We start from the raw sequence: 21123 nt of genomic DNA, 5'->3' as shown, positions 1-21123 counted from the left end.
TGACTTATTTATTCCGTAACTGTAACTTGATTTTAAAAAACAATTCCTGTGTAATCATTTCATTATATTTTATAATAAGTGAGTAAAAGTTGCTGGAGAACTTTCGGGGCTGTGGAGAGTGAATGTAGACTGACAGGTTAACTCTTTGGTGGGGCGGGGGCAGGGAATAACTGAGTGGTGTCTCAGATTACCCAGAAATCCATTCTGCTCCAAACAGAGGGAGGTTTAGATTAAGAGATGGCTTGTTTTATGTAAATGTAAATCATATTTCTATGAACAGGTAACTTATTGTTCAGTTGGAGAGGAAGATATTCCTGGCACCATTTTGTTTTAGTATATACATGTAGTTATAGAGATCACAAAATTTGGCTCTATTATGTAAATTAACCTCCCACTACATATATATATATATATATATATATATTTTGTGTGTGTGTGTGTGTGTGTCTTTTAAAGCTATAGAATATTTACTCATTTGAAAAATGTCTATCTTACAAGTTTTATGGTTTAAATGTATGCCCTTATGTATGAATAAAGGGACTCTGTCATCTTTTTATATTCAAAAAATCATCCCTTCATAGAATACTATTTCAAGTTTAGAAAAGGATTGTCTCACAAATAAACATGTGCCTTTCTAACTAAAATTTGAACTGATGAAAAGTAGAGGATTTGAGCTAGTTTGCTGTCATCTGAGGCATTGGTCCCAAATGACATGACTAAGTAAGTTAGGATAATCTTTTAGTTCAATGATGCTTCATGGTTCATGTTTCCTTGTTCTTGTTTGGCTAAAGGAAAACAATGGGTTGAGTTTCCAGAGGGATAACGACAGGGAGGTGTGACCACAAAGATTTAGTTATTCGTGTCCCTATCCATGTATTTCCTCTAAAATAAATTAAAGCTCTTCTATAAGTTTACATTGGACAAGGAATAGGATATATGTGTGTGTGTGTGTGTGTGTGTGTGTGTGTGTATATATATATATATATAATGTTTTTTTTTTTTGAGTTGCTGTCTTAAGAGATTACCAGATCAAGGTAACTAACTCCCCCCCACCCCCGCCGTTGCTCCCTCTCAAATCTTTCCTTTAGGAAAAATAGCTTTTGGGTATACAATGTAACTACCTAGGGCACCTGGGTGGCTCAGTGGATTGAGCCTCTGCCTTCGGCTCAGGTCATGATCCCAGGGTCCAGGGATTGAGCCCCGCATCAGGCTCCCTGCTCAGTGAGGAGGCTCCTTCCCTTTCTCCCTCAGCCTGCCTCTCTGCCTACTTGTGATCTCTCTCTGTCAAATAAATAAATAAAATCTTTTAAAAAATATAACTACTTCTAAATACCTGCTATGTGCAAAGTAAAATCAGGCTGAAACAAAGACTGAAGGTAACCACAGAGAGAAAAACATCCTTGGAAGTACTGAATCGCTTCTGCCCACGTGGTGGTGTTAACAGTGTGCTTTTACATGCAGAAGCTTCAGGTAGCGGTTTTAGAGTGGATCAGAATCCCCTTTTGCTCTCTGTAGTCAGTCACCAGTCAGTACGGTCCCCGCAGTTCTTTGGAGCAGGTCAGCGGCCCTGGGAGTAGGGAGGGGTGACTAAATCGTATGGTGAAATAAATGGGGATGTTCATACTGGGAAGAATCTATTTCTTCATGTCTATTTGCTACGTTTGCTATGGCCCTTGTAATAGCGTGTTCACATGCTTAATTTCCCTAGCGACATCACACATGGGAAGAAAAAAGACGTTTCTTTTAACAGCTTTATTTTCTTTCCATTAGGGCGTGTTGGAGAGCTTCCTGGGCACGGCTGTCTCTGGAGCCATCTTTTGCCTGTTCGCCGGTCAGCCCCTCACGATTTTGAGCAGCACGGGGCCTGTTCTAGTTTTCGAGAGGCTTCTATTTAATTTCAGCAAGTATGTATATACATATCTAATGATAAATTAGGACTGTTTAACTGTAGAGCATTCATCGTCTAGGTTGAGCATAGAATCATAATTAGAATGTGGGAATTTTAATTCCCTAATCCCAATTAGAATGTGGGAATTTTAAGATGTGGAGGTTGGAAGGCCTTTGAAGACGGGGTATGCCAACACTCATTTTACATTCGGTCCAGCTGAGGTCCATGCGATGTCCTTTCTGTTTGCCCTCATCATCATTCTCTGCTCTTCTGGTCTTGCTTTGTGCCTCTGGGGCTGACCCCAGTGTGGACTGCTGCACTGAGGCTCCTTTTCCTGCTGGCTTCGTCTTGGGCTTGCTAGTGCATCCGTAGGACAGGGAGGGGGAGAAGTCAGGGTGTGCATCTACCTCCCTGCACTTCCCTGTCCCTGGTTAACCCTGCTGTCTGGCAGGGACTTGTCCCCTGAGTACAACCCCTGTAAGGTGCCTCCTCAGACCTGGTTCTAGGCCTCTCCAGCGTTGGGTGACTCCAGTCCTTTCCTGGCCTTTCCAAGCCAGGAGGTAAAAATGGCTCCCCAATGTTGCTAGTCTCTGAGCACCTTGCCATTCTCGGTTACTGACAGCTCTGTAAATAGCCCATTTATTACGTTTTCTTCACAAACCCGTTGGAGAGTGCCTTCTGTTTCCTGCCGTGATCCTGACTCACACTAGAGAAATGCAATGTCTTGTTCAAGATTCCGTGACTCATTAATGAAAGAAACTAGCTGCTCCAGTGATCTACTGTTCCTAACCTTCATCTCAGTGTGCTTAACTAAAGATGTGTTTCAAGAGTCAGCTGAGTAATAACATTTCTTGAGCTCTGATCATGTACCAAGGCACCAAGTATTACCCGAAGTGTGTTAGATGTACTCCCTCATTGGAGTCCTGCAGCAGTACTGAGGGACTGACCATACCCTGTTTTATAGATGAGGAAACAGGCAGGGAGCGGTAAGTGCATTTCTGAAGGCTCCATCATCTGCTGTAGGTAGGGCTGGGATTTGAACTCCTGCTTCACTTTCTGCCTCTTGTAGAGTCACTAGACACTCTTATTGGACACAACAATTGTGCTATCATATTTTCTTTTTGAAATTGATGGATCAATTTAAGAAGGAGAAAATCAGGTTAAGAGAATTATCCAAGTGACCACATTAGCACACAAATAGATTCAAAACCAAATTGGGTAGTCTGGCCTTTTTCTAATGGACTTGATACCATTCTCACAGAGAGAATTGCCTTTCCCAGCAGATCTCAATCCTGTAGGTAGATTGCACCATTTCATATGACTTGTTGGGATTTCTGTATTCTTCTGTTGTTACACATTTTTAAGATTTTGTTATTGGAAATTTTATTACCTACACGATACCTCGTGGACTTAAGTGCTAGTACAGTCATCTTTGAAACTCTGAGCTATCAAAAACAATCCCAAGACAGAGGAGGGAATGAGGGCTTGAAATTTGTGTTTTGAAAGCTAGGTTGAGGACATCAGCAAGGGTCTTAAGAAAATTTAAAGTTCTAGATTTTAAATAATGTGAATTTTCTTGGCTCACCACAGAAGATCCCTCCTCCGTCATCATTCTCAGGACATTGGAAAGAATTCTGTTTGTGTCAGTTTATAGAAAGTCAGACCGTTTTTATATGTTTGAGAAAACATTGTGTGAGACAAGAAAGCTTTTGTGGGAAGATGAAACAAGCATGTACTATAAACAGGAACAAACATGTGCAACCTTTGCAGAAAGATTTATTGGATGCAATGTGATCAGAGCCTTAATACGCAGAAAATGTTTGTATCCCAGTTTACTTTAGATAATTGTAGGATAGAGATTATTTCCTTTCACTAAGCAAGTTCCTTTCTCACTTTCCCTTCTGTTTCATCATAATTGGTAATGTAAACATAGTTCCAAGTGATTTATTTGAAAACAGTTGTAAAGCAACAAGAAACATTCGAGAAACGATGCTTTAAATTCATCACTGAGTAGCATGTGGTGCTTATTTGGCAAACCTTATTATTTTATTCACAATGCTGTATCATTTGCCTCAATATTACAGCAACAGTGCTAATATTGTGTCTAGATACAGATTATTTGTGTCGATCACTATTTCTCAAAGTGTATTTCCTCAATTTCTAGTCCCATTGTAAGTGTTCCTTGGACAAAAAGCTTCTGTAATCCCAATAAATCCAGAATATGCCGTATATTTTATCTCCCTCTCAGTAATTCACCTTACACTTTAGCTTACTAAGGGATCTGAGAAATCCTTCGGTAAAGAAACTGGTAGGTCTGTCTTACCCAACATATTTTACCATTTTTTGAGAAGTGGGTAAATCCTTATTTTGTAACTTCAGTGGACTTGAATGCAAATTCCACATGATTCGCTGGTTTCCTCCTGATATGGGATACAGGTTTTAATGTCTGCCCTGTAAACTGGAGAATCATAAAGGAATATGAGAGATGTGCATCCACTTTTTAAAATTAATAACAAAATGAAGGCACAAGCTTACAAGCTTTCCAAATGCCAGTTGAGTTTTGTTTTCCTAATTCTGGAGCCTCTTTTGCACTGTTTTTACACCTTACAAACCACTAATGGAAAATGAGATACATTTTCTTTTTCTTGAGTGAGGAATATGAAAGAAGTTTTACCCTGTGTTCTAAGCTATGTACAAGCCTCATAATTAAAGTTGGAGTTTAACTTGTGTAATTGTCATTTGGTCATTCAATAATTTTTTCCTTCTGGTCTTTGAACGTTTTACTTAGAGGACTTCAAATGATTATTTTCTTCTATTATATTACTGGATTTATTCATGTATTTTAGGGAGTTTATATTTGTCAGAGACTAAACATTAATTTCTGTAGCATGCTTCAGATGAGTTCCTCAATTCATACCTTGGTTTTATGCTCCTTAGAAACTATAACTCAAAATATCTAAGAACACTGTGGTATCATAAGGATGTAAACCCATTTAGTCACAATAGTTCCTTTTGTCTGTACTATCATTTCCTGTTACTTTTTATAACATAATTGCTATTTAAACTTGGCACTAAAGGGACTGATAAGCTTATTGGATGTAATATTGCCATTTTATTGTAGTCATTCTTGTTGATCAACTTGTTCTAAAAAGTTTCTCATGTCTTACTCCTCTTTCTTCTTGCTGCTGTAAACGTATCACTTTTATAATGAAGTGCCATGGGTTTTAGTGATTTTATTTGGGTTATCCTTATGGAGCTACTCTGGGAGTATTTAAGTATTGTAGAGCAGCTATTTTGGTATATCGTTTAGATCCTAAGATTTAAGTGTATACATGCATTTTCCCCCTTTGTACTCAAACCGAGTGTTCCTAACCATTAACTAGTTATTAGATTTGTTTCTCATCCTGTCCTGTAAACATACATTCTCTAAACAACCATTAGCATTCTTAAAATAAATTAAGATTGTTCTGTCATCTTGTCAGGGTAGCAGAACTAGGTAATTGTTTAAAATTTTTATTTTATGAAAAAAGATTGTTGGCTCAGAAGTGATGAAACTGTTTCTTAGCTCTGATTGAGACTTGATTCATTGTGCGATAATGTAAATTATCTCAAATTCCTAGAATTTAGCTTTTCTATAGTCTGCTCATCTCACAAAAACATGCATAGGATTAAGCAGTGGGTTTCGAGATGGAAAGGGAATGCAAAAGATGTCTTCAGAAAGATTCCAGGAAACCCGTGGGAGCTAACGCTCAAGTGTTAATAGTCTGTTGCTTTGGTAGTATTTCCAGTTTATGTGATTTGGTGAAAAGAGGGGTACAAAGGGCAGTGATCTTAAGGCCCACCCTAAATACGCATCAGGTAAGGGAATGGTGGTGTGATTTTTTTAAAGGAGTCATCCAGGAAGGCAGAAATTTGGTTTCTGGCTCAGCTCTCTGCCATTAAAACCTTAATATTGGATAGGTGGCTTAACTTCCATTGGCCTTGGTGGTGTCCTCATCTATAAAATGACACATATTTGACTAATTGGCATCTGTATTAATATTCTCCAGAATAACAGTACCAATATGATAAAGAGATTTATTGTTAAGGAATTGGCTCACACAATCATGGAAACCAGCAGGTCCAAAATCTGCAGGGTGGGCCAGCAGGCTGGAGACCCAGGAGAGTTGATGTTCCAGTTCAAGGTCAAAGGGTGTCTGCTATAGAACCAGAAAGAGGCATGTTCCGGAGAAAGCCCAAAGGCAATCTGCTGGAGAAAATTTCTTGCTTGAGTTTGGCAGGTAGTTTTTTGTATTTGGTTGAAGAACTCAGTTGGATGAGTTTCATCCACATTATGAAAAGCTATCTGTTTGACTCAAAGTCTACCAAGTTAAATGTTAATCTCATCAAAACCACCCTTACAGAGACACCAAGAATAGTGTTTGACCAAGTATCTGGGTACTGCATGATCCAGCCAACTTGACACATAAATTTCACCATTTCAGTACCTAAGGACCTTTTAATTCTAATATTCTATAAAATTTTTCACTCAGGATCTCCTGGCTCCCTGTAATAGCTTATAGGTCATGACAGTAGCTGTCTCAAGTCCTAAACCATAGGCATACCGTAATTCGTCCAGCAAGTTCTCACTGGAAACCTGTATGCCAAGTATTGTGTTAGTTTACAGAAGCCACATTTTATTTTAAGAGCAGTGTGAAGCCACCAAAAGGTTTTTTTTTTTTTAATATAATTTTTTATTTTTTATAAACATATATTTTTATCCCCAGGGGTACAGGTCTGTGAATCACCAGGTTTACACACTTCACAGCACAAATGGTGGTGGGGAGATCTCATTTACATTTAAAAAGATCATTTTGGCTGTGATGTGGAAAATGGCTTTGAGCAGGGCAAACATGGATATCAGTAAGGACTTTAATCAAGCAACAACTTCTTGGTGGCCCAGACTGGGTTGTTGGTGGTGAAGGCATTGATACCATGCCTTTAGGAAAGTATTAAAAAATGTCACCATCAGAAACTCATTGTTTAAAACAAGTCTGTCGAGCTTCAAACATGTATGCTCCTTGATTATTTCTTTTTCTCGTAGAATAAATATGACTACTACTATTTGCTTTTTCATCACAAATGATGAGAAAGAAATATTATAAAGTAATCTTCACATAATTTTAGAAGAATCAATATGAAATGGTAGAATGTCAACACTTGACCCATCTTTTCCTAGATGTGAACAAATTTACTTATAAGAAACGGAAAAGCCTTCAAAAAAATAATAAAAAGGCATCCTCTGATGCAGACAGCCTATTCTAAGACTGCTGTGGGAGAGGAACAGATGAAAAACAAGGTGGTCACAAGATGCTTTACACACAACTTTTGCTCACGTCTGTGGGCAAAGTTCATGAGAAGCAGTGGATCTGGCTATAACATAGCAAGACAGCCTTTCTTGTTCTGAGTACAGTGCATTTATCCTATTTATCCTTAAATTCCTTGAGATTTTTCTGCATCTCCATTAGTCCTCCTCCAGCCAGAATTAGTTGTTCCTCTGGGACACTCTGTGGAACCTCTGTGGAATAGTACATGATACATGTGGTATCATGTACTATTTTATGGTGCGATTACGTTCATCAGTTTGTCTCCCTCAATGATGGTAATGATATGGGGACAGAGACCATATTTAGCTTAGTGTCTTCATTAACCAGTAAAGCTCACAAACATTTATTGAGTGTGTACTGGCTACCAACGTGACACTCTCAAATTGTTTCTTTTATTAACTCCATAAAGGCAGGGACAAGAATTTTTGAATGAGAAAGTTGTTATTTACATATAAATGCTGGGACTGCTTTTGATATGACATTCTTAAACTTCTGGGATTATTTCTTTATGGTAGCAGGATGATATCACTAGACCACTTCTTTAACCTTAATATTTTCTGGATGAAATCAAGACTGAGCTTCATATCTAGTGGCTACAAGTGATCTTGGGTTTTAGCAATCATTCTGCAGTTATTGGGTAGTTTTATATTATTCTTTGTGTTCCAGGGAGGATTAATTTGATTACCTTTCTTTCTTTCTTTCTTTCTTTCTTTCTTTCTTTCTAGGGACCATAATTTTGACTACCTGGAGTTCCGCCTTTGGATTGGCCTGTGGTCAGCCTTCTTGTGTCTCATTTTGGTAGCCACAGATGCCAGCTTCTTGGTTCAGTACTTCACTCGCTTCACCGAAGAGGGTTTCTCTTCTCTGATTAGCTTCATTTTTATCTACGATGCTTTCAAGAAGATGATCAAGCTAGCGGACTACTACCCCATCAACTCCAACTTCAAAGTGGGCTACAATACTCAGTTTTCCTGTGCCTGTATGCCTCCTGACCCAGGTAAGGACATCATGCTTGGTGCTTGTACTTCCCCTGTGTTTGGAGGAAGGTGTGGGATCCATGCGTGCAAGCTTTCAACATGATGTTTTCTCTGAGAAACCATCCTGCTGAATTTGAAGTCTCATTACCCAAAGTGCCTTAATCCCATGATTCAATCGGAAGGTGAAATCAGGAGGTCTGGAATCTGAATGTAATTAGCCCAGTACTTTGAAATTAACTCAAACTGCAGTATTTGCAAAGAAGTTTAATGAACATTTTTTTATTATGTTAGTCACCATACAGTGTATATTATTCTTAATCTTATCTGAAAGTTGAGGGAACCAAGTACAAATATTATCAGATCTAAGGTCCAGACCAGATGAGTCCTCTGAACTTCTATCCCATATTTTGCTGTTTCCTTATTACTATAGAAATCTCTTCCTAAAGTAAACTCTAAATTATTATATATTTTTTAATTTTTAATTTTTTATAAACATATATTTTTATCCCCAGGGGTACAGGTCTGTGAATCACCAGGTTTACACACTTCACAGCACTCACCAAAGCACATACCCTCCCCAATGTCCATAATCCCACCCCCTTCTCCCAAACCCCCTCCCCCCAGCAACCCTCAGTTTGTTTTGTGAGATTAAGAGTCACTTATGGTTTGTCTCCCTCCCAATCCCATCTTGTTTCATTTATTCTTCTCCTACCCACTTAAGCCTCCATGTTGCTTCACCACTTCCTCATATCAGGGAGATCATATTAAATTATTTTAAGCTTACAGAAGAAACAAGATTCTCGTTCACTTTATATAATTTGAAGCATGAAATTAAAAAATAAATTCAGACTGGAGTCACCTAGTAGCAAAGTAGAGCCTTATAGTTCATTTGTGACAAACAATGTAAATAAGAAAGGAAAAAGAAGAAATGAGAGAAACAAAAGAAGGAATGTTATGCTGTCCCGGAAGATTTATATTCTAGAGTTAGGAAAGACATAAAAGTAAAAAGTAAGTTCCGGGTGAGGAATATGATTCTGTACATCTTAGCACTTTAATATCTATCTTGCCAAACCTGAGGCAGCATCAGGATTTTTTTCCCAAAGAAGTGCTCAATTTGCTCTCTGAAAAAAATTTTTTTGACTAATTTATCATCATTTTATAATATAGAAGGCATTTGGGAGAAATGATTCACTTCGGGAAAAGTCGTTTTATATTTGCTCTGGGAGAATGAGGGGTAGACATTTGTGTCAGACAATTAAATGGAAATAGAGTTATTTATCCCAGGTTATGCAATTAGCTGCGGGTCATTGTCCCTTAAAATAAAAATGGACATAACACTCCATGCTTCTGAACTGACATCTTGTAGCACCAGGAGTACAATGGTGTCCTGAAGGCTTTGTGAATCTGAGCGCAGATGTAGGGCATATTCATGCCCTGTGCACTTTTACTTAGAGATTCTGAGGAAGAACCTCTTAATGTTTACAGTGAAACAAACGTGGATGTATTATAGACTAGAATGCAAACAAAATGATTATGAGTTTAAAAACTAAACAAGATACTATGAAGCATTTTAATGCTTATGGCTTGGCTGTGTCAGATTGCTCTCAGATATTTTGGTTTTGTATCTGTGTTCTTCTCTGACACTTGGGCAAAGAAATCTTAGAAGACCTGTATGCATCTTGAGTGGTGAGAGACAAGAGAACAGTATCTCTGTAAAACTGGGTCAGTCAGTAACCCTGATGGAAAAATAGGGCATTGTTGGGCTTTGCACCCATGGGTTCTTTGGTCTTATTTAAGGACAGTCAACACACATTAAAATAAAGGGCATGCTTAAAAGCAAAGCAGAGACTCGTACAAGATGGAAATTTAAAGATTCAGGGAACATGAATGACATATAGGTCCAAAAGTTTATTATTATTAAAATATATACTGATTCTGAATATTTCATAGCATAAAATCTGCTTTGAAAAGAGTAAGTACTCAATGCGTGATAGATACTATCATTAGGATCTGTGGAATACGCTTGAAACACAGACGTAAGCATTACACGACCATGTAGAACATGTCCTAAAAGAAAGAGGGGGTTACCCTCCATTGTGGACTTTCAGCGGAAGTCCAGACTCTGCATATTCCAAAATATTGACTCACAGCCATATTGAATTGTGGGATTTTGAACTTTCCTCTTCATTATTTCTGTCTATCTTTATGTGCTTGTCTGTATGTAAATACTTATTTATGGAGAAGTCAGGAATCTGACTTCATAGGCAAGTCTGAGGAGTTATACAACAAATTTTTCTAAAGGAAAAAAGGTACTTTCTCAATTGTTTTGAGGTGTGAGGTAGTCATAAAGCCAGATGAGGGCTTTGTCAACATCCCTGCCACAAAAAAGATCTACCTACCTGAGGCTAATGGAAACTGGTCCTCGTTGTTTCGATTGGATGCGGACAGAGAGGGTCAAATAAAGCCAAGGAAGACATAGTTGAATGTGTTTTAACTGTGAAAAACATATGAAGATTTCACATGTAATTTTCCTTCCAAGAAGGATCGTGTTTTCTTGAAAACTCATTTTGAGGCTTGAAACATGCATAGTAAAGTACTAGTTGAAGTGGAGATAGACGGTTTTTCCTTTCACCTGTTTTCTTTAGCTCGGATGGGAAGTCTGTCCTAAAGAGCTAGTTGTTGTCTTGGAAGTTCTCTGACAATTCTGCTACCTCTGAATGATACCAGTAAAGTATTGTAGCTGGGCTTTGAAATCAGAAAATCTTGTGTTTGAGTCCCAACTTAGCTAATAATACCCTTTGTGTGACTTTGGGCAAGTTCCTTTTCCCACAGAAACTCTGCCTCGCCTTCCTCATCCGTAAAACGGGGTTAATAATAGTCCTTACCTTACAGAATTATTGTATCAAATAGGAAAACATGAGGTATTTCAAAGTAGTCAGGACAGTTTCTGATATGTAGTAAGTTACTAAGCGTTAATTGCCATTGTTACCGCTGGTATAATTTATTAAAACTTACGTTAGTAAGTATGAATGACGGAACCAGCCAAGCCCGCTTCATCATCTTCCCTTCTAAGCGAATATTGCTGGGCAGTTGGCTTGTTCTGCAACCAGACCCTTGATTGCAGCCTGTATTTTTAGAGTTGTCCAGATGAAAGGAGCCCCTGAAGGATATGCTCATGAGTGTCAGAGATTAATTTAATCTACGGAAATAAAGCCTGTTTCTGGTTTGAGAGGAGGCAAGTGGATATCTGCATTTTCACGACAATCCTCAAAACCCCCTTGTATTAGTGACTGCGTTTCCCTCACAACCGTAATACTTTTTGATAGAACCTATATACCACCATAAATTTCATACCTTCACAATAACAAACTGAAAAATGATAGAGAATAATACGGCTGCATGTACAGCTCGACTGAATAGTCTTAAAACAACAAGAGCCTGGTCTTTCATCGCAACATGCACTCCAAGTAAAAGAATTCAATGAGTCAATAATATTTGAACTGGCAGATGACTTGTTTTCCAGCACTGGGATAGTGTGTAACAGTGAACCAGCAACTACACTGATGGAGTCATGAGCCTGCAAACTGAGAAGTGATTTTAGAGGGAGGGAAGTAGGGGTCGCTTAATCACTAAGAAAACTCTGTTGGTGGCCACAGTAGTAGTATGAATTCGTTGTGCTTTGTGGCGACCACTCTCCCTCCTCTTTTCCTCCCTTATCTTTCTTGATGTCACTTGCTTCCGTAAATCTTTACCACTTCCCGAGTTTCCGTTTCTTCCTGCATCTTTTTCCCTTTTCGTTTTGCCCATCTGTTGCTCAGGGGCCAAAGTCATCTACTTCCTTAGGTTCCCATTTACTGAGAACTGAGAAAGCTCAGTTGCCAGTGCTAAAAGGAAAATTAGTCATGAGATTTGGCATATCGGTCAGGGTGGATGCATGGTTTTTGAGCTAAAATTTCCTTTTCTTAGAAATAGAGTGGCTGTTAATTGAGGTAATAGAGGCCGTATCTCCACCACTGAGCCCGGTGCTTACATAGCAGAGGCGTATGAGGAAGACAATCCGTTTCAGAAGTCAGTAGTAAGCTGAGAAGTATCCACTGAGCCACCCAGGCGCCCCAACTGAGAAGTATCCAAATGAAGGACAGTTCACAATTTTACAGTTCATCCCCAACATCCTGGTTTGGGAAACTCTTAGTGTGATGAAGTGTGAACAGTATGTGCTTCGGAATAAAGGAAAGTGAGCATGTATGCGGCTCTAATTAGCAGCGTGACCCTGATTTCTTGTTTTATAACCTGTGAGCTGGGTTAGTAGTTGTACCTACTCTTAGAAGTTACTACTAGATGGATTGAATGAAAGAGTATATGCACATTGTTTGACACCTCATAGACACCAAGTAATAATTTTTTTCTCATTTCTCATTGTTTCACAAAAGAGGCCTCTGCCAGTTTTCTTTTTTTTTTTTTTGACCTTTTATTTTTTTTTATTTTTTTATTTTTTTTTTAATTTTTTATTTTTAGTTGTGTTCTTTTAAAGGGGTTCAAAATATAATTTGTCCCTCCAATTTTCCTAGAGGAAGATACTAACTAGGTTTTTCTTGGAAGCCATTTCCCCTCAAATTAACAACTAATGTGCTATTATAGATAAATATGAAACATTGGAGCCATATTTAAAGAAAAAAGTGTTAAGGAGTTCAGTACATTGTAATTAGATCACTTAAGATTACTCCACTGGATCCCAAGTGTGCACAACGGTTGGACACTGTCTGCAGTCACGCAGAAGAAGGCCATAAAGGTCTTATTGGTGAAATGTTCAGTTCTCTTAAGGGGAATTGGTCTAATTCACTCAAAAACATAAATGATAGAATTTTGTAAATAGGGGAGAAGTCATGAGCTCTCCCCTTTCCCCTCTCCTCCTCCTGCCCTTTGGTCTTTCCCCTTCTGCTCTCAGCAAAAATTTGTCGTGGGTCCGTTTCATTCCTTTTAAAGAATTGTGCTTGGGATGAGGTACACTACACATGTGTCCCACACACGTGCACCCACCACACATATTTTACCTATCTATACACTACACTGTATGTGCACACGTCACTCACCTACACACACACCTATACACCATACTGTATATACACACCATGCCACACATACCTGTACACTACACACATACCTAATACCTCATACTGTACACACACCTATACACCACATACCACATCACAACATCTCTACACCATCCTGCACCATAAGCACACACCACACACATCACATGCACCTATATACACACATACATATATACCATACACACACACACATGCATACTTCTATACCATACTACACACACCTATACACCAGACATACACATGCACACACCACACCACACACATTTATATACCTCACCACACACAGACCAAATTGCCCTGCACATACACAGACCTATACACCACACACACACACACACCCCTATATACTCCACCACACACATACATACCCACACACACACCACACAAATACCACACAGACACACATATACACACAGATTTTTATAAAATGTGTTGTCTTTCAAAGTGTGTTAATTACTTTTTGAATGAACAAGCTCAGATTTTCATTTGACCTACACTTTCAGAAATCCATTTCTACTTTGGTACCTGTTTTAATTTGCCTAATGTGCCAAGGTTGCAGTGACTGTACTCTCAAGGGCATATTAATATTTTAGAAAGGGTCAAAATAAACTTTCTAATCAAATGTGGTTTTATATCTGGAAGGGAAAGAAGCCTTGCTAAAAATGATAAATAAATTAGAAAAGCAAGAAAATCACGCCAAGAGAATAGATACTATACTTTATTGTTAACAGAAGGGATATATTTTATTGATTCATTGTTGACTGTTCCAGAGAGAACATGCTTCATAATGGATGAATGATTAAGAGGAATAAATCCTTTTTCAGGCACTGAAACATTGTTGTCTATAGTATCGCTAAGTAAAAGATGGCTTTTCCCCTGGTGTAAAACTGTAAGACCAAGTCAAGAGATCAGAAGTAGCCACGGCTTCCATGTCTGTGCCTTTGTTTTATTCCCAGCATGAGGAGGCTTCCAGATGCTCTAAAATGGTTGTCACTAGCGTAGAATTTCATTACCATTTTTTTTCTATATAATTTTTCTATTATCTTAATAAATGCTATGCACCAATATGTTACAGCCATTAAAAAGAACTGCTGGATTGTGTCTCCTGTGGTCCCATATTATAGTCAATATGCGTTTCATAATTAGAAAGTCCATTAAAAGAAAATTAGGAAATAAAATATAAAATTAGGAAACAAAAGATAATCTTAATTTATCTTCTATGACCTGCATCATATTCTATGAAATTTTATTTTTATTGTGTATCATTCCCTCTTTGGATTATAAAGTAGGTTTAAATCACAAAGTAATGGTTAGGCAGGAGGTAACAAGCCTTCTGGTATAGGACCACTCGGGCTTTGCTTTCGCAAGGAGACTTTACCAGCACAGCTGAAAGTTTTCTCGTTCATGGCTATATGGCCTTTTGAGAAAACCATAGAAATTTGAAACATCAATCATTTTAGTTTCCTTTTTCTCTCCTAGCCTAATATTTTAGCAGTTTCTGTATAATACTTGCAGGAATCAGAAACAATGAATTTGGGTAATCACCAGACCTGTATTAATTCTCTAGCTGTGGGTCTGTATAGAAACACAGATTTGGAAAATATACGCTGTAGTAATTTCTATACACATCTGAAATGTAATGATGGGTGGGTAAGGAAGAGAAGTGTGTGTGCATTTTTGTTTGTTTGTTTGCTTTGTGAAAACAGTGGCTAAATATATCCCCCTTAATATCTGACAGTAGCTGAGCTCTTTGACTTTCAAGGCAGTATCATAAGTGAACACGTGGAAAAGTGTCCCTGGGTTGGAGAGTGTCCTAACTTGAACTTACCTAGGTACAGTGAAATCCTCAAGCATGAGGCTTGGTAAAAATACTTAGGAAAATGAAAGGGAAAATAACAAGAGAAAGTGAAAAAAAATTTTCTCTTAATTTTTTTTTTTTAAAGATTTTATTTATTTATTTGACAGAGAGAGATCACAGGTAGATAGAGAGGCTGGCAGAGAGAGAGAGAGAGGGAAACAGGCTCCCTGTCGAGCAGCCGAGCAGAGAGCCCGATGTGGGACTCGATCCCAGGACCCTGAGATCTTGACCTGAGCCGAAGGCAGCGGCTTAACCCACTGAGCCACCCAGGCGCCCTCTCTTAATTTTATTTGTTTTAAGGCTCAAGTCTGAGACAGTGGCAGGTAATTTCTCTAAGAGCTGTTTCTCCCACAGTTTTCTTCATTCACCTTGTCATCTCTCCAAAAGCCACTTTGGCCTTTTATTGATCTCGACATTTAAAGCATAAATATTTGATTTTATTAAGAGGCGCTCATGTGCTGAAATTATCTAGGACCCTTAAATAAGTCTGACGTGACCCCACAGGTAAGAAGCTTCTTCAGTTTTATTCTGTATCTATTTTCCAGTCTCTGTTTCCTCAAATTTGCTCAAGTAGAATGGAATAAAACATTAAAGTTTCATTATCATGGAGAATACTCTTAAATTTTTTTGTCATTCAGAGCAGGTAAACCAATTCTGCATTATTGTAAACCTAAGAAGCTATGCTGAGGGTATAGATTGAGATTTGGCTAAGATTTATTAAGCACCATCCAAGTGCCAGATATTTTACTAAGGGAGTTTAATAAACTCTATTTCAATACATTATATTGTAATATTGTAATATATATGTATTTAATCATCACATAAAGCTTGTGTGGTAGCAGCCTTTCTTCCAGGGGTGAAGTTTTGCTTCCTCTAGGTCATAAAGCTAGCAGTAACCCTGGCTAGCATCCATCTTAGGTCCACTTGCTCCTGGAGAACCCACTAACAATTTTGCCTACATTGTCTTATTTCATCCTGTGCAGTAACCTTATGAGGCAGATTGTTATAAATCCAATTTCACAAGTGAAGGACCCATGGTCAGTTGCAGTGAGGTAGCACTGTGCCCCAGAAGGTGGTGGAGACAGACAGAATTCCAAGCCCAGTTTTCTTAGCAGTCCTTTCTCTAACTTGTGATGCGGTGGTATATCAAAGCAGACAGATTGGCCTCGATGGCCATTTCTTGTTTCCTAGTTGACCTTGGAACTTTTGTATATATTCCTGATGTTACAGTTCCTGCTAATGTGTAAAGCAGAGGGGTCCTGGGGTAGTTCCTGGTACCAGGTACTAGAGGATAAAGAAGGACAACCTTAAAGGTGCCATTGGTAGTCCCTGTGCAGGAGGTATACTTACATTGACATATGGATGTCATCTTTGTCTCCTGCTCATAGCTCCTGTAACCTGTTCTTTCTGTAGCTCTCTCATTAAACATAGAAGGAATAATTAAAGCTAGCTTAAGACAGGAACACTCCCAGGCACATTTTTATATGTCCATTATAATAGTGTTCAATCTCCTGTTCCAGAAATCAGCTAGAATTTGATACATAGGAAGGAGGATCAAAAAGTGAAAATCCAAGGAACATAAAATGAGCAACCTGTGAAAACTCCTTGAAACCAAGCATGGGACACAGACTATCCCAGGGACAATTGGCTAATTCTACATTAGCCAGATTCCTACGGCAAAGACTTTCTTTCCTTCATAAGCCATGGTGCTGAGCAAACAGTGAAGATAGAGTGCAGTGTGTTTATGCTTTTTTATTTGACCTTTTCAGAATCCTAATTAAGGGTATTACAAATTCTATACACGTAGATCATTTTGCACTTGGTTGCCAAAATACATGGATCCAAATGGTGACCAGTGGCTCTCATAGACCAAACTCCCAATTGGAATTGATCATTTCCTCTTAGGTGAGCTTAAAGAAATTTACTTTTAATCTTACTTATGGACTCTACAATATTCTGCCAATATGGATTTATGGAAGTACTTGTTTATATATTTACTTTGAAGTTCTCTTGAAGCAACTACATACTAAAATAAGTAGGAAAGGCATATACTTTTTATGGTCCTTTTGATACAGTCTTTGGGATTTTTAGAGCCAGTATGCTTTAATGGCTTGTCTCAGAGGAAAACTGGAAAGATAAAAGGAATTTAGATGAGCAGAATTGATGTGTATCTAGAACTTGAAAGTAGTTACTGAAAGTTCAGATTGGAATCCTATTTTAGTTCACTTGTGGCTTTATTATCTGTCATTCATTTCACAAAAAAAGGAGGCTTGGATATCTTTCTCTTTCACTCCTACTCCTTGTTTCTATGCAGAGAAGTATGTTGCAAAAAGACCTTCACTCTCTTGTGATAGGAAGCTCATAAAATTGCATTAAAGAATCTTGCTCAGGAAGAACAGCTTCCCAGACCCCATCTAAATAGTGACTGTGATTTCATATACACTGTTTTCTTTCAAAAGCTCAGACCAGAAGACATTTCAGCTCAAAGTTGAGATTTATATCCCCTAACATTGGAGAGTATTATCCCACCTTGAATTCTGTGGCTGCAAAAATCAAATGCTGGGTAGGAAAAGAAAAAAAGCCAAATGAGATTTTGGTAACGATTCTATTTCTGGTTGACTCTGCAATCCTGGGCAAGAAACCTGGCATATCTTGCCTCAGAGTCCTAATCAACATAAAGTGGGTATAAAAATATATCTGTTACATGCTTTCAGGTGCTTTTAAGTGAGCAAATGGAATAACGAAATGTACTTTAGGCTTTTTTAAGCAAAATCATAATAAAAATTTAGGTTTTGTTAATGAAAAGCTACTAACATCTTCTAACTTCTGGGAATGGATTCACGTTTGGCTTTATTATTCAGGCCAAGCATCCTTTAGCCTATTTTGATTCTTTCCATGACCTGCAATGAAATGGAATAAGAAAACAGTTTTACTAAGGAAGTAGGGGGTGCCCTAGCAGCAGCGAGCTTTAGATGAAAAGTTTAACAATTCCAGAACCTTCAGAGATCAGAATGGCTTCCAAAATTGAGAAAAACTAGGGCTCAACTAAATGTTTTCTCCCTTTTATTTGTTTTCCTTTTTTCACTTCTTTTGCCTTTATCTGCTCTCCTTTGTTTCATTAAATGGTTGATATTCTAGCCTTATTTATTGAGAGTAAACAAGTATTTTTTCAGCTTTATTGAAGTAAAATTGACAAAATTGTTATGTATTTAAAGTGTACAAAATGATGATTTCATATATGTATACATTAGGAAAGGATTGCCACCAACTTAATTCATATATCCATCACCACACATTTTATTCTATTTTATTTTATGCAGTTTTATTTTATGAACACTTAAGGCCTATGCTCAGCAAATTTCAGTTCTGTAATATAGTATCACCAGCTGTAGTTACCATGTTATACATTAGATCCTCAGATCTTGTCCTCTTATAACTGAAATTTTGTACCCCTTTACTAACTTTTTCCTGTCCACCCCTACTCCCTGGCAACCACCATTTTACTCTCTATTTCTATGAGTCATACTTATTTTTTATTTTATTATATTTTCTAGATTCTACCTATAAGTGACACCATATGGTATTTGTCTTTGTCTGCCTTATTTCAGTTAGCATAATGCCCTCATCCATATTTTTGCAAATGGCAGAATTTTCCTTTTTTCAAGTTTAAGTAGTAGGCAAATATTTTTGAGTTCTTGTTGGTTGCATGCCAGACTGGGCAGATTCTGGGGAAAAGTGTGAACAAGACCTGCCCTTTCTGTTCTTTCCTCACAGATCTTATATTTTAAATTTCAACAGTCAAATAAATCCGTTTGTTTCTTCTTAAGAGCTTATGTAGGTAGGACCTAAAACATGGCAAGCTAAAAGGATAGTCTGGGGGCTTGGAGGCTGTAGGGGGCAGACAGAAGGGGACCAAATAACAATTAGCAAATTGGATGTTAAATATGACACTCAGAGACAAAAACTTAAGTGTCATTGTACAGTATCTCCACAAATTACAGCTATACTCTGAGTAACAGATTATCTTATAACACATAAAACTTCATGTAGTAGGAAAAAGCTTTATCTGATAAATAACATTTTAATTACGGAACTCTTTTTAAATACTGTTTTAATTTTAGACTCATAGATTTTTAAAAATGAAATGTTTCCAAGAGGAGAGTTGGTTTAATAAATTAATTAGATTCCTCCAAAAGTAAACTCTTAATAAATCTATAAATCATGCCAAATTATATAAAAATAATTTTTTAAAAAATTAGATAAATATTTATTCCCATTATATTTATATGATTGATTATGTATTTGAAAGATTTTTTGTTTTACCACATTTTGCAAAGATACACTTTCTCATATGCAATCCAAAGTTCCAAAAATCCCAAATTAGTTAGTGAAATGCCACGTTGTGAGATTTGACTACATGAAGCCAGTGATCAAATTACTCACTTACTAATATCCATTTATTTCACAGGCAAAATATATTGAGTGCCTTTTAGTAATGGTGAAGTGTTTTCCTTTTTCTGTCTGGAACAAATCGTAATACAATTTTTAAAAAATATTTGCCATTGTTTCTTATCAAATTAAAATACAAGAGATGTGTCTGTGTATCTTTGGTAATTTTTATTTAAGTAAAAGGTAACTACAGTTACAATAAAGAAAAGTTCATTGGGATTTATTTTATTGTTGAAGACATGTTAATGCCTAGCTTAGCTTTGCAAAATTAAGGTTATTTTTATATTGTTTTTATGGTAAAAATTGTCTTTTTCTTACAGTTAATATCTCAATATCTAATGACACTACATTGGCCCCAGAGGATTTGCCAACTGTTTCTTCTACTGACATGGTAAGTGTCTTAATATTTCAAGTCATTTGCATATTGTATACACTAATTATAATATTCATAACATGATGTCTCCTGCCCTTTTCACCATCTGAGCTTGAATACAACTTCACAAATCAGTGATTGTGGATGGACAGAAAGAAACACTTTTCTTGCTCTAGTCAGCTTTTTTTTTTCCATTTTAACTCAAGTGAACATTTACCCCTACAACATGCTTTTTAAACCTTCTTAGGAATTTAACTACTATATCCATTCATTGTAACCTTGAGGTATTTTCATAGGGAAAGTGAGGGCAGTCGCAATGTGAGAGCATGGTATCCTCTCTTTGTTTCTAGTACGATTAAGAATTCTTCTGACTACCAAACGGTGTTGTGTTCTCCTCACTAAGAGTGATTGTAGCAGGACATTTCCCCTGTCACTTAGAAAGGACTGTGCTTCTGTCACATGATATCCTTTCCCATGGCTTGTAACCAAGGACCTTTAAGAGACTGGAACCAAGCTTTAAAAATGAGCTGTTTTGCATGGAAGGTCACACACTGGAGGGAGACTTTTGTGTTGGAGAACAAGGGAGAAGTGCTATTTCAGGCTTCTAATTGTGTTGCTTCTACACTGGATATGGAGCCTTACCAAAGAATATCAATCTCTCGGTTATAAATACAAAAACCATAATACCTTGTATTGAGAGAGCGCCCATCTCTCAGGAGACCAGAACACTTCTGCAGGTATTATGTAATGAGTGCGCACAACACCCTTTCAAAGATGATGTTTTGTATCTTTCCTGGACAACTCTCACTTGACCCTATTTCTCTCTTGTTTTCATGTTTTGTGGCTCTCTTGACTTCTTTCCTTACTGTTAAAGTTCTCCCTGATTTTCTCCAAACTGTGGTTCTTTTTTTTTCAGTCTTTGAGCCAGCCAGCCAAGTGCCTAAAAGAACTTGATTAAAATACAGAGGAAAATAGTTCCTTCCAAACTTGAAATAATTTAACTTAAAGTCTAATTAAAAATTTAAAATATATATAATTAATTAAAGCCATAAGTTAATTTGCAATTAAAAATTAATAAAACACTTCCACTGACTTAAAAAG

At 37.4% G+C, this 21123-nt stretch overlaps 1 protein-coding gene across 8 annotated transcripts in view; it reads left to right on the top strand.

Moving 5' to 3' along the window:
* Window positions 1–21123, top strand: part of SLC4A4 (solute carrier family 4 member 4) — a 462487-nt gene that overhangs the window by 334090 nt on the left and 107274 nt on the right. For all 8 annotated transcript variants that reach the window (XM_082726304.1, XM_082726303.1, XM_082726305.1 and 5 more), the window contains 3 exons: window positions 1771–1904; window positions 7980–8251; window positions 19970–20040. In XM_082726304.1, the coding sequence (XP_082582430.1) occupies window positions 1771–1904; window positions 7980–8251; window positions 19970–20040 (477 nt within the window). The remainder of the gene's footprint in view (window positions 1–1770; window positions 1905–7979; window positions 8252–19969; window positions 20041–21123) is intronic.

The sequence above is a fragment of the Mustela nivalis genome, assembly GCF_964662115.1.
Source record: "Mustela nivalis genome assembly, chromosome: 4".
NCBI lineage: Eukaryota > Metazoa > Chordata > Mammalia > Carnivora > Mustelidae > Mustela > Mustela nivalis.
This window is presented reverse-complemented; position numbering and strand designations above follow the sequence as displayed.